This window comes from Heteronotia binoei, chromosome 10 (genome assembly GCF_032191835.1).
Source record: "Heteronotia binoei isolate CCM8104 ecotype False Entrance Well chromosome 10, APGP_CSIRO_Hbin_v1, whole genome shotgun sequence".
Classification (NCBI taxonomy): domain Eukaryota; kingdom Metazoa; phylum Chordata; class Lepidosauria; order Squamata; family Gekkonidae; genus Heteronotia; species Heteronotia binoei.
Genome location: NC_083232.1, coordinates 74,837,383 through 74,850,617, shown reverse-complemented (window position 1 = coordinate 74,850,617; position 13,235 = coordinate 74,837,383). Strand labels below are relative to the sequence as shown.

The 13,235-nt window shown below is 46.5% G+C and overlaps 1 protein-coding gene across 1 annotated transcript in view; it reads right to left on the bottom strand.

The window, feature by feature from the left end:
- Positions 1 to 13,235, bottom strand: part of FBXL2 (F-box and leucine rich repeat protein 2) — a 59,045-nt gene that overhangs the window by 1,367 nt on the left and 44,443 nt on the right. Inside the window, exon 14 of the mRNA XM_060247538.1 lies at positions 11,647 to 11,859. Within this exon, the coding sequence (XP_060103521.1) occupies positions 11,647 to 11,859 (213 nt within the window). The remainder of the gene's footprint in view (positions 1 to 11,646; positions 11,860 to 13,235) is intronic.

Here is a 13,235-nt window from a genome sequence, read left to right as displayed (position 1 = left end):
GGGGGGGGGGAATCCTTCAAAGTCCAACTGGTTTGGCAACTGGATAGGCTCAGATGAGCACAACAGGGATTCTGTTCCCAGGATGCTTCAGCAAAAGGTGGTCACTACTTGGATTGTCAGCTGGAGAATCCATTTTAAAAAACAGGTTGCTTACCTGTAACTGATGATCTTCAAGTGGTCATCTGTGCATTCATGCCTATGGGGAAAAGGTGCCTGAATCTGACCCAACCAGTAGCCTCTTAAACGTTCCATAAGACTTCTTTTCCTGTGCTCCATCCCCAAGGCATGCACAGAGCTCCACTGTGCATGCTTGCAGGGGTGAAGCTTGGTGTGCCGGTAAGGTATGGGTTAACAGAAAACCAAGAAAACTGAAGACGCACAGCCTGCGTCAGGTGACCTGAGGGTGGGGGCCAGAGTGCTCAGAACTCTCAGTGGGGGTGACAGCTAACAGCTGAGGGAGTCAGTTAGTGCCTGTTAGAGCCGGAGAGAGTTTATGCCTGACAGAGTCTGAGAGAGTTGGTCTTTGAGGGAGCTGAGGCAGTAGCTAAGGAGAGTCTTCGTGAGAAGAAAAGCTGACTGCTAGCTCTATAAAAACAGCAAGGGGCTGTGTGTAACTAAAAGGAAGAGTCACCGTGAAGACCTGAACTGTCACAGACACATATACATCTCTTTAAGAACTAGAGAGGTGGTTGAGGGAACAGATGTGGGTCTGAAGGGCTGGGAGTAGAGGCTCCAGTCGACTTGAGAGACTTGGCACATTACACCCAAGAGGCCAGCCTTTGCTAGTGTTGGAGAGTGTATTCTATGTGAACTGAAAACCTGAGAGACCTAAGAGAAAGAAAAAGTTATATTAGGAAGCCTGAAACAACTGAGCAACTTAGATACTTTATAGCCCGTGTATATATCTCCCATATCCCCAGTTTAATATCTGTGGTTTACGTTAAAGTTCTCTGATGCCTATAATTTGGGAAAACTGACAGATTTAGCCCACATACAGGAATAAAATTTTGATAGAAAACCTTACAGAGAAGGGGTGAGGAAAATCCTCCATGCTGTGAGCTTCAGGTGTTGACATTGTGGTGAAACAGCTGTCCCATGAAGGTGAATAAAAGGTCCAAAGATAGGGGAGAGTGGTGAATATTTCCCCCAGACAGCTTCAGAAGCATGGGGCACCACCCCTGTCTGGGCCACTGCCATGTGACTAGAATACAATTGGGCCACTCCCTTGTTTGTCCACCACTTTGTTTATGAGGGGTGACAGGGTGGGGTGGGGAAAAAAGATGAGCTGGTTCTGCCAGCGGTACAGTAGTCCATCCCTCAGAGAGAGGGAATCCAGCCCCCCTCTGCTGCAGGACCTTCAACACTTTCAATTTGTTTATATGGTAAAGTTGTAGTGCTCAAACACCAGAAATGGGTATTTCCAGTTGAGTTTCCACTCATGCAAGGAGGCCCCTCCCCACCTCAGAAGGCCCACCTGGAAGTTCTGGATACGCAGCAAATGTGTGGCCAACAGGAAAGTCCCCCAGCTGATACAGGTAAGCCAAAGGTCCATTGCTAGGGAGCAGAGACACTGCCTTCCTGCTGATTTATGTAACAGGGTAGTGGTGTTCTCTATGAGTACAGAGACTACTTTCCCCTGTACAAAGGTGCGAAAGGTGAATCAGATAGCAAGGAGTTCCAGATAGTTGATATGGCAATGACAGTACTGAAGATCCCACCTGGCACCCACACATAGGCCCTTCAAGTGGGCACCCCATAGAAATCTGTAGTTAGAGTCTCTATGGGGGTGGTAGCTGAAACGGGCTCCAGAAAGGAGATCAGATCTGTGTTCCCACCTGGTCAGGGAGTCCAGAACATGGGGAGGCACACACAGTCTCATGCGTTGATGACGGGAAGGACTGAAGTTCCTCAATAACTACAGCTGAAGGGTTCACATTCATAGTTTGGCAAATGGGAGGACCGCAATTGTTGCTGCCACCGTTCCCAAGAGTTGTATCAAGAGGGTCTGATACAATGTACTAGAGAAATGATGGCCAATGCCCTTTCATTGGGGAGTAAGGCTGTGCATGCAGTAGAATCTATAATTGCCCCAATGAACTGTACCTTTTTCATGGGAGTGAGATGGGATTTCTTATAATTTACCTCAAGACCAAGGGAGGTCAACAAGTTGAGGGGCGGTTGAATGTCTTTTTTCAGATTTTTCTCCAAGTACAACACCAGAAACACCTGATGTCTATGCATGGGAAGACCATCATCCCTTGGAGACATAAGTAAGCTGTCACAACTACTATCGTCTTTGTCAAGACCTGTGGTGCTATGGAGATTCCAAAGGGGACAACTTTGTATTGGTAGTGGTCGTCTCCAATTGTGAACTCTACTTAGAAACTGATGGTGATGGTGACAAATGTTTAGATGACAGTATGCGTCCTCTAAAATATATAAGAAAAAAAAATAGAAAAGCCAATTTCATGGTATGCATTTTACCAACTTTGCCATTTAAGTAGTAATATTCAGCTCTCTAAAATCTCCTCTAACAGATTTTGAGAGCGTTAAATTCCTGTAAACATAATAAAAAGGATTAATCTCTAAAATATATAAGATTTTAAGTGAAACTGAATCATTTGGAAAGTTATCAGAATAAATGGTAAAAGAATTGTAAAATTAATCTTATAAATAAAGATACTTGGGTGGAAAATGGGGGCATCCAGAGATTATAATTCATCTGTCCTAATTAAACTGCAAACTTTTAAGATTCTTATGTGATGTTATTATACTCCCAAAATGCTTTCAAACTTAAATAGAAATGTCCATACTGTTTGAAACAATGTGGGCCTGATTAAAGCCCTGGGCGGGCTGATTCTGACCCATGGCCAGACATTTGACATCCCCCTTGCCTAGGGTAATGATGGGAGAGTACCCACTTGTCCAATGTGATTTGCCTCCATGCAGAAATGAAAGGCAGGAGGCAACTACCTGAGGGGCAATGATGTTGGAGAACATAGACATGGTTGGCACTAGTGGGGAAAGGATGAAGGAGTCAAAGGACCTGTTTGGGTGTCTAAAAACCCTTGGATCTAGGTGGTTGTTGACTAGACTGGAATTTGGATTTTGGAATGCATGACAATCTAGTACTGGATTGAGGGTGTTTGGGTCTCTGATCTAGAGAAGTCTCAGAAAAACAAGTTGCTTACCTGTAACTGATGATCTTTGAGTGGGCACCTGTGCAGTCTACACACATGGGTTCATGCCCTTTGCTCGAATCTGACCTCAGAGAACTCCAATAGCAGCGTAGCGTGTTTTTGGCGGGCTCCTCTCCCGCCCTGGGGAGCAGGCTCGCAGTGCACATGCCTAGAACAGGGGAGGAGTCCGCCTCCCGCTCAGTTTCTTCCAGCCGCCACTAGCAAGTCCAACCGCAGGTAAGCAGAAGGAAGTGCCAGCAGTGGGGAAGGCTGGACGGGTTGTGTGTGACTGCACAGGTGACCACTCGAAGATCATCAGTTACAGGTAAGCAACCTGTTTATCTTCTTCGTGGTCCCTGTGCAGTCTACACACGTGGGTGATTAGCAAGCTGTAGTACGGTGGGTGCTGGTAGAAAAACTGGACCAACCTAGAACCAAGCACAGGTTAGTAACAAAAAACCATGCTGTCTTACAGGCTCACTTGAGATCAGTGGTGATGCTGTCACTGGAAAATAGAAGATAACACGGATCTTCCAAAGGATGCATCTCACCTAGAACGCACGTCAAGGGAATAATGCGTCACGAAGGTGGTTGAACAAGACCAAGTGGCTGCTGCACAAATGTCCTCCAGAGGAATTCCATGGAGAAAGGCAGAGGAAGTTGAGACAGCTCTGGTAGAGTGGCTGCAGATGACTTCAGGTAAGGGCTCTTTTGCAATCTCATAACAAAGCCTTATAGTGGGAGATACCCACTTAGAAAGGCGTTGAGGTGATACCTTGGCAGCTTCTTGAGGTACACCATAGGCCATGAATAGTCTGTGATCCTTTCTGAAGGCAGCAGTCCTTTGCAGATAAAAGGCAAGTGCCCTACACACGTCCAGAGTGTGTAGAGCTTTCTGGATGTCATCAGTAGGATTAGGGCAAAAAGTTGGCAAGACTGTGGACTGTGAAAGGTGAAAAGAGGAGACAACTTGGGTAGAAAGGTTGGGTCCGGGTGGAGAACCACTTTATCTTTGTGGAAAAGAGTATACGGAAGATCAGACCTAAAAGCTGATATGTCACTTGCTCTTTTAGCGGACGTTACAGCCACTAAAAAGGCCGTCTTCCAAGAAAGGACTTGCAGGGAAGTTGTGGCCAAGGGCTCAAAGGGTTTTCCCATGAGTTGCGTGAGTACGAGAGAGAGACTCCATGGGGACATCAGAGGCTTAATGGGAGGTTTTAGATGGGAGCATCCCTTCAGGAATGCCCTAGATAGTGGATGTGAGAAAACTGAAGAGTTATCCACCAGGATGTGGAAAGCTGAAATGGCCGAAAGATGCATCTTCAAAGAATAGCTGAGGCCTATAATAATAATAACAACAACTTTTTATTTATCAGAGAGGGCAAGCAAGTAGGAAAAAAGCATCTGCAAAGGCACCGTATACGGGTCCATAGCATGCTTTCCTGCATAGATAGAAAAACGTTTCCATTTGAGTTAATATGACTTTCATGTTGATGGTTTCCTCGCATTCTGGAATACCTCCCTGACTTCTGACTCTCCAGGCGGTCAATCTGAAAAATTTCGGGTTGTGATGGTAGACATTCCCGTTGTGCTGAGTCAGAACGTCTGGGACCAGAGGCAAGTGATGAAAGGCCCCTTGTGAAAGCAGTAGCAGAGGAGAAACCCAGGCTTGATGTGGCCACCATGGAGTTATCAGGATACAGTCCATGTGGTCTGTCCGCATTTTCTGTATAGTCCTGGCGATCAATGAGATCAGAGGGAACGTGTAAAATAGTCTTCCCAACCACTGGTGTAGAAAGGCATCCCCGAGCGAATGGTTGGTTGGGGGGCCCCTGCTGAAAAAGACTGGACATTTCACATTGGTTGGGGATGCAAATGCGTCCACCTGAGGGGAACCCCATGCTCGGAAGATCAGATGAAGATAGCAGTCATTGAGCATCCATTCCAGATCGCTGAGCAATGATCTGCTGAGCGCATCTGCATGAGTGTTCAGTGACCCTGGAAGGAACACTGCAAAGAGAAAGATGTTGTTGTGAATGCACCAGTCCCACAGATGTTGAGCTTGTTTGGAGAGAGAGGGTGCCCCCGTTTGTTGAAATAGTAGACAGAAGTTACATTTTCCGAAGCCACCTGGACGTGATGGTCTTTCAAGTGTAGAAGGAAAGATTTCAGAGCAAGCTGAACAGCCATGAGCTCTAGTGTACTGATGTGTCTCAGACTGGTAGTTGTGGGCCAGGTTCCTTGTGCTGTGAAATCTTCGCAGTGGGCTCCCCAGCCACTGAGTGAAGCATCTGTAGTCAACATTCTTGTGGGCGACGGAAGCTGAAAGTCCTTGCCCGTCAGGAGGTTGTTGTCCATTAACTACCAATTTAGAGAATGCAGAACATCCTGCGGTATTGTCAGGAGAATGCATCTCTGGCTTGAAATGGTGGAGAAACCACAACTGAAGAGGTCGCATCCTGAGACGGGCAAATGGAATCACTGCAGTTGTGGCAGCCATGAGACCTAACAAGCGTTGGATGGATTCTGCTGTCTGTGTCGGAGTTAAAAGGAAGGAATGGATTAGAGTTTTCAGGGTTTGGGCTCTGTCTAACGGCAGAAAAGCCTTGAACGCTGTTGTGTCGATGACAGCTCTTATGAAAGGGAGTATTTGCATGGGTTGTAAATACAACTTCGCAGAGTTCAGAGAAAGGTCCAGTTCTTGAGGAACCCTAAGGTCCTTCTGTATATCCTTCTGTAGCTGACTGGCTGATGATGACACTATCAGCCAGTCGACGATGTAAGGAAACACTTGAATTCTTTGCTGACAAAGAGCTCCCGCCACCACGGCCATGCACTTTGTGAACACATGAGGAGCGCTGGTGAGGCCGAAAGGCAGAGCCTTGTACTGGTAGTGTGTCTGTCCTATGGTAAACCTGAGGTAACAACGATGATGTGGACGGATAGTGACATGAAAATACATGTCCTGCAGGTCCAAGGAAGCCAGTCAGGCATCTTTCGGTAACAATTGAAGAAGCATTTGTAGGGTGATCATCCAGAACTTCTGAGGGTGTATGAAACAATTGAGGTCTCTCAGGTCCATGATTGGATGCTTGCCCCCATCTTTCTTGGGGACGACGAAATAACGTGAGTAGAATCCCGTCCTGAGATCTGGAGAAGGCATAGGTTCTATTGTCCCTTTTGGCACGAAATGTGGGAATACGGGCAACTCAGAAAATTCAATGGCGTACCCCACTCTGGTGATTGTAAGGACCCAGGCATCTGTAGTTATGCACTCCCAAAGATGTTGAAAGGAGAAAGTCTGGTTCCTGGATGGGGAGGAGTGGTTTTTGGTAGAAGTTCTGTCTTTAGTGGAAGTTCCAGATGAGAAAGGCCGACAAACCAACTGTTATTCGGTGATGGACGTTTTGACTGATTCGGTTTCTGCTTGTTTGAATAGGTTGTTTTGGAAGACAACGAGAATTGTTTCTGCCTCCAGGTATGAGGACTTTGGAGGAAAGTATCTCCATTGAGAAGACCATTGCCTGGGCCGACAGGGCCTGGATGAAGGAGGAGGAGTAGCTACTCCTAGGCGTTTCACTTTCTACTGTCATCGACATCAGTGGTGGTATGAAAGAGGCCCTCCCCATCAAAGGGGAGATCTTCCATCTTCCACCTTGAGGTCAGGCTGTAGCGTGGTAGAACGAAGCCAAGCATGGCAGCGTATTGCTATCAAAGTGGCTAGTACTCTGGAAGAACAGGATGCTGCATGTTTCAACGAGTTTGTTGACGAGAAACAGCAGACAATTCCTGGATGATAGCTGTCGCTTGAAGAAGTACGACATCAGGGAGGTTGGTCAACAGAGGTGTCAGGCGGTTAGCCAAATTAAAATTATAGGCCGAAAAGTAGGCCAAATAAGTGTGAAGCTTACTCAGAGTGTAGTAGTAAAGTATAGCTTTCGTCCTAACTCATCCAGCTTATGACCCTCTCGCTCAGGAGGAGCAGGATGTCGAGTTGGTTTCGATTTTGAAGCCGAATGAATTATCATCGAATTCGGAGCTGGGTGTGCAAAAAGAAACTTGGCATCGGAAGACTGTACTCTGTACAGAGCATCAAGATGTTCAGAGTAGGTGGAATAGAGGCAGGCGTCTCCCAAACCTCTTTAAGGGTAGCAAGATGGACAAGCAGCATTGGCAACAAAGTTGCCGGTGGCAGTTGATCCTGAATGAGTTTATAAACCAGATCTGTGACTTCCGGGTTGTCCATGTTGACAGGAATGTGCAATGCTTCAGCCATCCTGGTGATCATTTCTAAGTATGGTTTAGCCCCTTCAGATGGTGATAACGGGCTAGGAGGAGTGATGTTGTCAGGCTAATCAGGAAGCAGCAGGTCAGCAGGCTCCAAACAGGATGATGCTGATGACGATGCATCACAGCATGTGTCCTCCATGCTGTTAGGGGCTGGAACAACAGGATCTTTGTGAAGCAGATAATCTGGCATGTAAATGGGCTCCAAGACAGGGGCAGGAAGTTGCGAAGGAGCTCCAGCAGCGGCCGATGCTTTAGAACACCATGTAAGGTGTGAGTGATGGTGGCTGAGACATAGAAGGCACAGTAGCAACATCTATAGATCTGGCATTGGTAGGACGGCCGACACGGAGCAAACCTTTACCATTTGGATAATGACAATGGTACCATCGAGAGTAGGTATCTGGGGACGATGTTCTCGAAGGTGTAGGGGTTGGTGAGCAGCGCCTACGTCGTGTAGATAGATATCTCGACGTCGAGTGGGATCGTTGGAGGTTTCTGTCTCTGTGGGAAGCTCTAGAAGTCGATCTGCGATGTCTCGAAGTCGATCAATGCCTTGCAGATCTGGAATGATGATGGCTTTGTCGTGATCCTCTCGAATCCGAGCGTCTATGTCTGGAAGCAAAGTGTCTATGGTGTCGCCTCAACAAGACGATCTCGAAATCGAGTGGCAATGTCTTGAACTCGAGCGGCTACGACGACTTGAACGCGATCGGATACACCTAGAGCTCAAACAAGAGCTCTAAAGGGGGGTGCTATGAGAAGTAGCACTATGCAAAGTAAACTGGGCAGGTCTAAGATGCTGCCACCGAGGAGAATGGTGCAATATCTGGTACCTCTCAAAACCAGGCAGATCTTTCTGTTTCTGCTGTCAAGGAGAGTTGAGTATTAGATCGGTATTGAAGGCCTGATGCGGAAGAATCGAGAGCCTTATTTATAGTAGCTGCAGCCAAAAGTAGTGTGTCAGTATCGAGAGTCTCGGTATCAAGAATCACAATGACAGCAGATGAGTCTAGAGGAGCCATCGAAGTCGAGAGTCTTGATGAAATTGGTAGCAGTGCAGCGGTTGTTGTAGAAGTCGAGTTTGTTGCAATCGAGGCTGTAGAAGTCGGAACCGAATAAATCAAAGTCGTAGAGATTGACAGAATCGAAATCGTAGAGATCAAAGCTATCGATGTTGGTTGTGTAGAGGCAATTTCCAGTATCTTGGCTGGACCCTTCAGTGCTGTAGGCCAACGCCTATCCTTCTTATTGGTCTTATGATTCTTTTTATGTGAAGCAGCCGACGAAGCCGAATTTCCCTGCTCCTTTTGAGAGGGAGGCAGTGAAGAGGTCGAAGCAGACGAACGAGGCATCAGCGAGAGTTCAAGTAAATGGCTCTGAAGACGCGCAGCTCGATTTTTTCGCGTCTCTTTGCCAAAACCTTTACAATGGACACAAGTTTTGACTTTATGTCCTTCTCCCAAGCAGAGGAAACAATAGGCTTGGCTGTCCATGGAAGGGAGCTTGGCCCAGCACTTTAGGCACCTTTTTAAAAAGGTGGTGGTCCCCTTTTTGTCCGCTAGGGTGGCGAGGGGGGGGGGAGAAGGAAACGAAAAGGAAACGAAAAGGAAGTCACTCAAGAAGGGTCCTTTTTTTTTGTAGATGAAGAGACGATGACAGAAGAAGAAGAACAACGACGAAGAGAAGAAAAAACGACGATGGAAACACTGAGGTGAAACGCTGAGGAGAGGAGCTAGGCACAACAAGGTCCGGTAAGGGCAGCGGCAAAAAAGACACTGAGCGGGAGGCGGACTCCTCCCCCATTCTAGGCATGCGCACTGCAATCCTGCTCCCCAGGGCAGGAGAGGAGCCCGCCAAAAACATGCTACGCTGCTATTGGAGTTCTCCAAGGTCGGATTTGAGCAAAGGGCACGAAACCGTGTGAGTACACTGCACAGGGAGCACGAAGAAGATTATTGTTGTTTTGGCCATGTATACAACCACGACCTGTTCTTGGACAAGTGGTGGGACTTCTGAGAGATTTTAATACTTTTATCCATCTCTTGCAAAACTGTGTCGGTAGTGGAATGAAATAGGCCCTGTCTATTGAATGGCAGGTCTTCTATATAGGTTCAGGTATCTGGGCGGAGCAACGTGCACCATAGCCACAAATGTATATGCAATGCTATAGAGATGTGATTGTCCTGACAAATATGTTAACTGTGTGTTTGGAGAAGTTCAACTGCTGTTTTTCTAGGAGCATACCCTCCTTTTGGATACACTTGGCTAGTAAGCATTAGTTCTCAGGGAGTGTGGCCAATACTTCAGAGAGTTGCTCCCAAAGCAAGTATTAGTATCTGCCTACGCAAGCGAAATAGTTTGTTTTTGACCCCCAAAGCTTCAGCAGAAGAACACTTCCGATCAAAAGCATCAAGTTTCTTGTCCTCTTTGTCATTAGAAGCTGAGTGCCTCCATCTGCGTTTTGAGGCAGATTACAACCACTACATTGGGTTAATTGGATGGCATGAAAGAAATTCAGCCCCAGTATCCTAGACTCTGTACATATGATCCAGTCTTCTAGACAAAACTGGTATGGATGAGGGTTTATCCCATGGTGCTTTAGCTGCCTGAAGGATGACATTAGTTACTGGCAGGGCAATGGCCACAGAAATGTCAAGCTGCACAATGTTAAATACAGAATTTGTGATCCCTGGTTGGGGTTATACACAAAAAGTCCCAGTTGTACACAGAAAGTCCCAGCAATGTGCTTGATTAGTTCATCATATGACTTTAGGAAGGAGATTCTTGGCCACTTTGGTGAAAAGCAATTTCATCTGGCAAGATGGTGTTCTGAACCTTATTTGTCAGTCTTGTTATCTGAGTAGATATCAGAGCTATCTGACTCTGAGCAAAAGCCGGAATGTCGTCTATCCTTTAGTTTGCCTGGGCTTTTGTCTTGAAGTCTTTCAGCGTCTATATATCTTTCAAGTGCGTGCTGGTCCCACTGGATGAGTCTCAGGTTGATGAACAGTACAACAACCTTTGGGTTAGGTCAATCTCTTCTGTCTCCAAGGCCGAAAAGAGGAGGGTAGGCGGCTGCATTGATGAAGAGGCATGCATCGGGGAACCCAGCAGAGGCACAGGGGAGTCCAACAGATGGAGAGACAGTGCGTCCTGCACAAGCATTGGTGCTGGTGATGAATACCTCATTGGATTGACAAGCGGCAGGCCAGAAGAGTCATGGTAGGGGCTATTAGGCCAAGGTTTTGGTCCAAGCTAGCGCTTAGGAGTTTTGCCTGCCTTGTCACCTTCACCATCCCTGCATTTCTTAGCAGGTGTCAAATGGGTTGATATCAATGCTGAGCCCAAGCAGTCGGTGTTGGGTGGACCTTGAGTCGGAGTGATGGTGATTGGGTCAGTGCTGAATGGAAAGTCAAAAGTCCCAGGGCTGATTCAGCTCATTTTTGATATGGCCATCAGTGCAGGAGATAGGACAGTTTTGTTCAGAGCTGCGTAAAGTCTCCCTGCTCTATTATTTAAGGTTTGACAACTGCACAGTGAACACACAAGTCAGTGCTGACTTTCACCCAAGCAAAGGCGGCACAAAGAGTGTCCGTCTGTGGGGGCAAGCTTATTCCCACACTTCTCATAGCATTTAAAGAAGCCCCCAAGTTTTCCCATAGGCAGTGGGTACAGAGTCAGTGGAAGGGGGAAGGAAGGGCTTAGATGAAAAGGATCCTCCCTTGAGATTTTTTTTAAATTACAGAGAGAGAAAGGAAGGGGAAGAGGAAATCTGGAGAGGAGAACAGGAGGTAATCACAGCATGAGAAGAAGTTCAATGACCGGTACAAAGAGCAACTGCTCAGTGTGGCGGTAAGAAGAGAACTGGTGGGATATCCAAGTTCTGTTCCATGGGCACGTGTAGTGGAGCTTTAAGAAATTACTGATTGTGTTAGGCACAGGCACCCTTTTCCTATAGGTGTGATGCACAGAGACCGTGAAGAAGATCTGATATAACTGTCAATTTTCAAACAACGCGGGACTATTTTAAACAACTTTTAATTAGAAGCTGGATGCTTCTATCACAATTGATACTATCACTATCAAGCAAGCAGCCAAGCAAGCAGCCTACAACACAACCAGCACTTCATTAGACATCATGAAGCCATGCACCTTGGAGTATCTGAACAATACATACTCTTATTCTTTTGATGCCTGCACGGGTGACTTGTTGACAATCATATAGCTCAATTCTCTCTAAGTTGTGGCAGTTCTCAAGGTGTTCAAGAGTCACATCTGTAATTAGCAGACAGTTGTCCAGCTCTAATACCTGGAGACATTCATGCCCACATGTGCTGCTGCTCAGGTGCAGAATCCCATCATCTGTGATTAGTTCACAGTGGGACAAGCTCTATAACAACACAAAACATACTATTAATGAGATCCCATGTACTTCTCTGCAAAGAACTTTTAAAGCTACTTCTTGTTTTTCTTCTGCCATCTCAACCAGTTTCTTCTGAAATGACAGCAGTCAGGCCTACCCTAGAAGAATACAGGGCTGCATGCAGAGCTGATGGGGATGCAAGGTGCCAGCTTGAACTGAGATGAGGCCAGCTCTATATATAGGCCAGTTTGCCACCAGAATCTGCTGTCTCCTCCCTGTCCCTGCTGATACTTTGGCAGGGGAGAAGAGATCAGCAGAAGATAAGGAGTTGGAAGCAGTCAGCAAGCTGTTAGTCCTCCAAAGGCTTAGGCCAGAGTGGCCTTCCCCACTTCAACATGGCCCCGGAATAAATGAACATCAACAGCACCAGTCTCTGAGACTGTGCACACAATAAATCGTACAACTCTTTTTAATTTATGAAATGTATTTTAATTATTTATGAATTGTTCACGTTTGCTGAATCAGTCTAATTATTATCTGTGATCCGCCCTGAGCCTGCTTGCAGGGAGGGCAGAAAGAAATTAAAAAAAAAAAACTTTTCTCTTGATACCTCCCCTCTTCTTAAACAGAAGCCATGGAATCTGAAGCAGAGTGACTCAGAATGGCCAGAGGAGGCAGTGTTGAGCTCTGGAGGTTGAGGGTGGATCTGAGTGCCAGTCTCATGGTCTGCTGGCCTAGAAGAACTAAAGTGGCTGCTCCTGTAGGTAATTCTGGAATGCAGGGAACAGGCTCCTCCAAAAGGATGGCTAGAATTGTGGGATCCGCCTCCATTTTTTTGAGGGGGGATGGGAGGTTTAAGAGAGGCAGAGTGCCTCCTCAGGCCTATGGAAGTCTTTACAAGATAACTTCATATGCCTTTCCTATAAAGCAAGGAGGAGGTACAACCCATACAAGGATACTGTACTCCACTGATGGATTAGCAGATCGCAAACTATGACTCGTAGAGTTTCTGAAGCCTTCCACAGACCCTTACAAAACACAACAGTCCTCTTCCCTTGAGACTTTTAAGAAGTCAGAGAAGGGAAGGAACGTCATGGAAAGATTCCCCCCCCCCCCCAAAAAAAATGCCAGAAAGCTAAATGCTTTTTCAAAGAGCATCATCTCTCTACAAGTTCTTCTCATGATGCCTCTGTTTCACGGGTTCCTTTTCCCCCTAATGGAGAGGATCTGTCAACAGATCCAAGGAAGAATTAAAGTGAAACTGTTTCCCAGGTTGTAACTATAATTAGGTTGCCAGGTCTGTCATATCAGTGGGCAGGGGATGGAGGTAAACTGACCAGGAGCAAGGAGGGAAGAAGCAGAAAATAAATGCAACATGTCTACATCACCCACAAGTGATGTAG